Source organism: Hyaena hyaena, unplaced genomic scaffold (genome assembly GCF_003009895.1).
Source record: "Hyaena hyaena isolate Hyena2069 unplaced genomic scaffold, ASM300989v1 scaffold_109, whole genome shotgun sequence".
Lineage (NCBI taxonomy): Eukaryota > Metazoa > Chordata > Mammalia > Carnivora > Hyaenidae > Hyaena > Hyaena hyaena.
The window spans coordinates 968,574-973,144 of record NW_024080740.1 but is presented as its reverse complement, the minus strand read 5'-3'; the positions used below and the strand labels follow the sequence as shown (position 1 = coordinate 973,144).

Here is a 4,571-nt window from a genome sequence, read left to right as displayed (position 1 = left end):
GGGAAAAAGATTCGAAAGCCTCGGACCATTTATTCCAGCCTGCAGCTCCAGGCTTTAAACCACCGCTTTCAGCAAACTCAGTACCTGGCCCTTCCCGAGAGAGCTGAACTGGCAGCTTCCTTAGGACTGACACAAACACAGGTAATTCCCGAGAAGCCCAGGTTTCCCTGAAATGCTGACCCTGCTTACAGATCCGGCAGGGAGCACATCAGGAGGAATTCCTGGCCTAGTCAACTAAGGATGGAAAGAGCTTAATGACAAATGCCTTTGCTCCATTACACGCTTGCCGGGACAACAGTTTGGAATAAATGACCTGGTATTCAGTGCTGGATTGGATTTGCACATCCTCCCAACCCTCGGCGACCCCACCCCAGCCTAGTGTCCTTTGGTGACCAAACTCATAAATTAATCGAGCCCTATTCCAGAGCAGAACGCCATGAAAGAGAACAAACGTGTAGGAGAAAAAAAGATGTTCAGGCCAGGAGGCAGAGGAAGAGCTATGCTTCTTAAGGATCTGTTTGTGTGGCGATGGGACGTAATGAGGATTTCAACTCATTGACACAGAGTTATGAAATTGGGGTGGGGGGGGGAGGCCAGATATGTACAGGCTCCAACAGGATTCGCTAAAGGGACCAAAGTGCAAACTACCCATCCTAGGATAGGTGAGGTGGGCTTTTCTGAAGACCGCCCTAAGCTCGATGGTTAAACCATCCCGGGTGACTGGCTGGTGCAGACTGAGGTACCTTCTGGGAGTACAGGACTTGGGAGCAATGGCAGAGTTGAAGATCAAAGAGGAATGCTCACCAAATTACCGCAGGTGAAGCCTCAGTTAAGTACAGTTGCTGAAGTTCCCCTGTCCTACTAATTTGAAAGACATATGGGGCATTTTAGACTTCACAGGAAGGGGCTTAAGTAGGTATAGTAGGACCCCGGTCGTAAAGCCAGGCTGCAATCACCTGTGGTTTTTGTCCTTGTCAATTAACTTAGCTGCACACAGTGGTAGGCCTCGCTGTGAGGTGGGCGATCTTCAGCGAGGGGACTCCAAGGTTTAGGAGACTCTGGCTGGTGAGTGATTGTGTGCTGCCTTAGAGCAGATGTCCCTGAAGCTCTTCTTTTCAATTGGGCCTGCTTTCTCTTGCCACATTGCCACCAAAAATATTTGGCGTTCCTGCAGCCCACTACCTCGTATTACTCTTGGAAAAGCAGATTCCTATGGCTAAGGAATTTTAAAGGTAAAAGAAGCGGCACCATAGAATTTCCTTCTTCAAACGAAGTAGCTTAGATATGCTTCCATCCCAGATTCCTGATTCACATTTAATTTTCAGGAGTCCTTTGAGTTTTAGTGACTGCACTAACAACCATGTGATGATTGTTGACCACAATTCGAGTAAGCAACATGCAAAGTAGGGAACTAAGGAAGGCACCATCCCTATTCCTTACAGGATTATGAGGATGTACTTGCTTCAGGAGAAAGATGCTTCATGCACATGCAATATATACATAGGTATCTTCAAGACATTTGGTTATAAATGTACAGGTTTTTCCCTGTTCGCAGTCATTTGCTCACTGTACATGCATAGAGATGCCAGGTTTGGACATTAGTAAATACAAAACAGACTGTCAGAGGAAGTGTGGCTTTTATCTGAAAAGTTCTCCGGTTAAATATCCTTCTTTGGACTTTAAGCTTGGCTCTCTCATTTTCCTTCGGTCTTATTTTATTCTTATTTATGCTGCTGTTTTAAAACTAGATTTGCATCCCACTGAAGAGCTACAGCGACGTTAGGTATCCAGACAAGATACCTGGTAGACAGGGCCGGGGCGAGGGAGAGGAGGCTAGAAAGAGGTGGAGGAAGGCGGGGACCTGGCGTTTGCAGTTTCGCTTGTTTTGATTTGGGTGGGGGGGTGGGTATTGCTTCCAAAGCTTGGAATAGAGGCACCGGTTCGGTGTTTTGCCACCTAATGATCCTCTGCTGCCTTTCGTTCCAGGTGAAGATATGGTTTCAGAACAAACGCTCTAAGTTTAAGAAATTGCTGAAGCAGGGCAGTAACCCGCACGAGAGCGACCCCCTCCCGGGCTCAGCGGCCCTGTCGCCGCGCTCGCCGGCGCTGCCTCCGGTGTGGGACGTTTCTGCCTCAGCCAAGGGCGTCAGTATGCCCCCCAACAGCTACATGCCCGGCTATTCGCATTGGTACTCCTCTCCACACCAGGACACGATGCAGAGACCACAGATGATGTGAGTTGTCTGAGGGAAATTGATACCCTGGGGAACCATCCGAACAGGCAAGGAGGATCCAGGACCTGCTTGCATCTGCCAAACCCAGCTGAAGGAGCAGGCTCGGGAGAACTCTTCTGTGTGGCAAGACAGCCTGGGCGCTTGCTCGCCCTCTTGCGCTCGCGCTCTCTCTCTCTCTCTCTCTTTCCCTCCCTCCTTCTCTTTTCCTTTCCTTCCTTTTCTTTTTCCCTTTCCTTTTCTCATCTGTGTTTTCCCTCGAGCAGCCTCAGTAACTGATCTTTCATCTTAGAGAGAGAGAAAGAGAGAGAGAGAAACTGGTTTCTATGCCAGCGCTCCTGAAACCCCCTCACTGCAAGGACATTTTCCCTTACCCTTTGGGATCCAGGCTCTGAGCCTCCTCTTCTCTTTGGGAGTATCCATCAAAACGACTTTTTTTTACAGACATTTCCCCCCACCAGAAGAATCTGCGCAAACATGGCAGCGTTTTTACTTGTTTAATGAGCTTAAGACATTACATGATGAAAAAGAAGCATTTCCGGCTCCTGCATTTTTATTTACCAATCCCAGACTGACAAAACAAAACAAAACAAAAAACAAAAACAGGAAAAAGAAAAGAGAAAGAAAGAAAAAGAAAAATCCCTCACCTAACAGCCCTTCTCTAAAGAAAAAGGAAAAATCGGCTGTAAGATTAGAACGTTGCCACAAAGGGAACGCTGCATGTTTTATCAAAATGCACCGAGCAAGAATGATGATGTTTTTTTTAAAAACAAAACAAAACAACAACAGCAAAACAAAACCACTCTTTCCCCACCCCACCCCCAAACCCTGAACTGGAATCAGGAAAGACAGAGGAAACAACCAAAATCACCATTCTATTGCTTTGATACCTTTACTAGGCGAATTGGTGGCATTCACTAAGCTAATAGGGACGTTTATATTGAGAAACATTTCTGTATATATTGTTGAATTTTAGTTGTACATATACTTTGTATGGTTTTGTCTTCTTTCATATATGGAGTAAAAGCCACAAAACGCTGGGAGTGTCCTGTATATTTCTCTCTGTGTGCCTCCATCTCACCCCCCCTCCTCCTTCCCTCCCAGTATATTTTCTATCACTCTTAAAAGAACTCCTATTTCCTAATATGGGAAGCCCTATATATAAACATCAAGTGCTTGCAAAGATGTCAGTTTGCGGCACTAGCCTTTGTTTTAAGTACTTTAACATTAAACATGGATGTTTTCTCAGCTTCCTTTATATATTTTTCTTATATTTTCTACACATTTATCTGTTTTTAAAAAACATTAGAATGATCTATCCCCAGGTTAACCTCTAGACATCCAGTAGCTTCCAGTGCTGAAACTGAGTGTTCTCCTTTTCCTTTCCTCAGCCAAAATAATACAGCTGTATTTGTCTTTGTTTGGAAGCAATTTTTTTAAAACAAGAGGAAAGAATACAAGAAAAAAAAAAACTAAGTAAATGCACAATTATTACTACTTAATGTTTACACCCTTTGCAAGCTAGCTAGGTAGGAAAATGCATGATCCTGCGTGAAATACATCCTTCCGATCTTGTGGAAAGCACAGAAATAATGAAAATGAAAAGCCCTTTCGTCATACAAGCAGGAAGCCCCATACTGCGAGAATTAATGGCTACAGACCTGGGCATCCTTCAAATTATGAACCTTGAAACCACTGAGCCATTTATCAGAAGTCAATAGAGATACTCAGAGTGCTCCATATAATGACAGCGACATACAGTCGTGCAAAAGGACAGTCACTATAATTAGACACAAAGCAAAGACTACTTACCAATATACCCGTTCCTTTTTTTGTTGAGCAACTTCCACGCTCAGTCAGTCTCAGAATGGTTTAAAACCGATCAGTCTTGTCATTTTCTAGCATTCGCATTGTTACATTAGGAAAAATGTTTTCTTTTCTTTTTTCCCCCTTCCTACTGTGAAACTTTGGGTTCGTAGCTCCCCAGGATCAATTCTGAACAAAGCCTCCAGCTGCAGTGCCATCCAATTTGAAGCAGACATTGGGGACAATTTAAGGTTTTTATCCACAAGAAGGTTTTTTTCCATTCTCTTAAATGCAGCCATAATTAGAGTAATTTTTCATGTAGCCCGCTGATTACAGCGTTTTTACCGTCAAAGATAATTACCTGTAATTTTCTTCCACTTTTAATACTAAAAAGCCATCTTTATTTAGATTCAGGAACAGGAAAGGCGAAACAAAAGAGGGAAATTATTCTGTTATTCATACACAAATTGCAGAGACGTAGGACCTAAAATTGAAAATTAACCAAAATTATAATGCTGAAAAGAATGGAAGAGG

General features: G+C 43.8%; 1 protein-coding gene across 1 annotated transcript in view; it reads left to right on the top strand.

Annotated features, from left to right (window-relative positions):
• Nucleotides 1–3,269, top strand: part of DLX6 (distal-less homeobox 6) — a 5,430-nt gene extending 2,161 nt beyond the window's left edge. Inside the window, exons 2-3 of the mRNA XM_039236267.1 lie at nucleotides 1–141; nucleotides 1,987–3,269. The exon at nucleotides 1–141 is cut by the window's left edge and continues 53 nt beyond it. Of these exons, the coding sequence (XP_039092198.1) occupies nucleotides 1–141; nucleotides 1,987–2,238 (393 nt within the window). The 3' untranslated portion in view covers nucleotides 2,239–3,269. The remainder of the gene's footprint in view (nucleotides 142–1,986) is intronic.
• The last annotated feature ends 1,302 nt before the right edge of the window (nucleotides 3,270–4,571 follow it).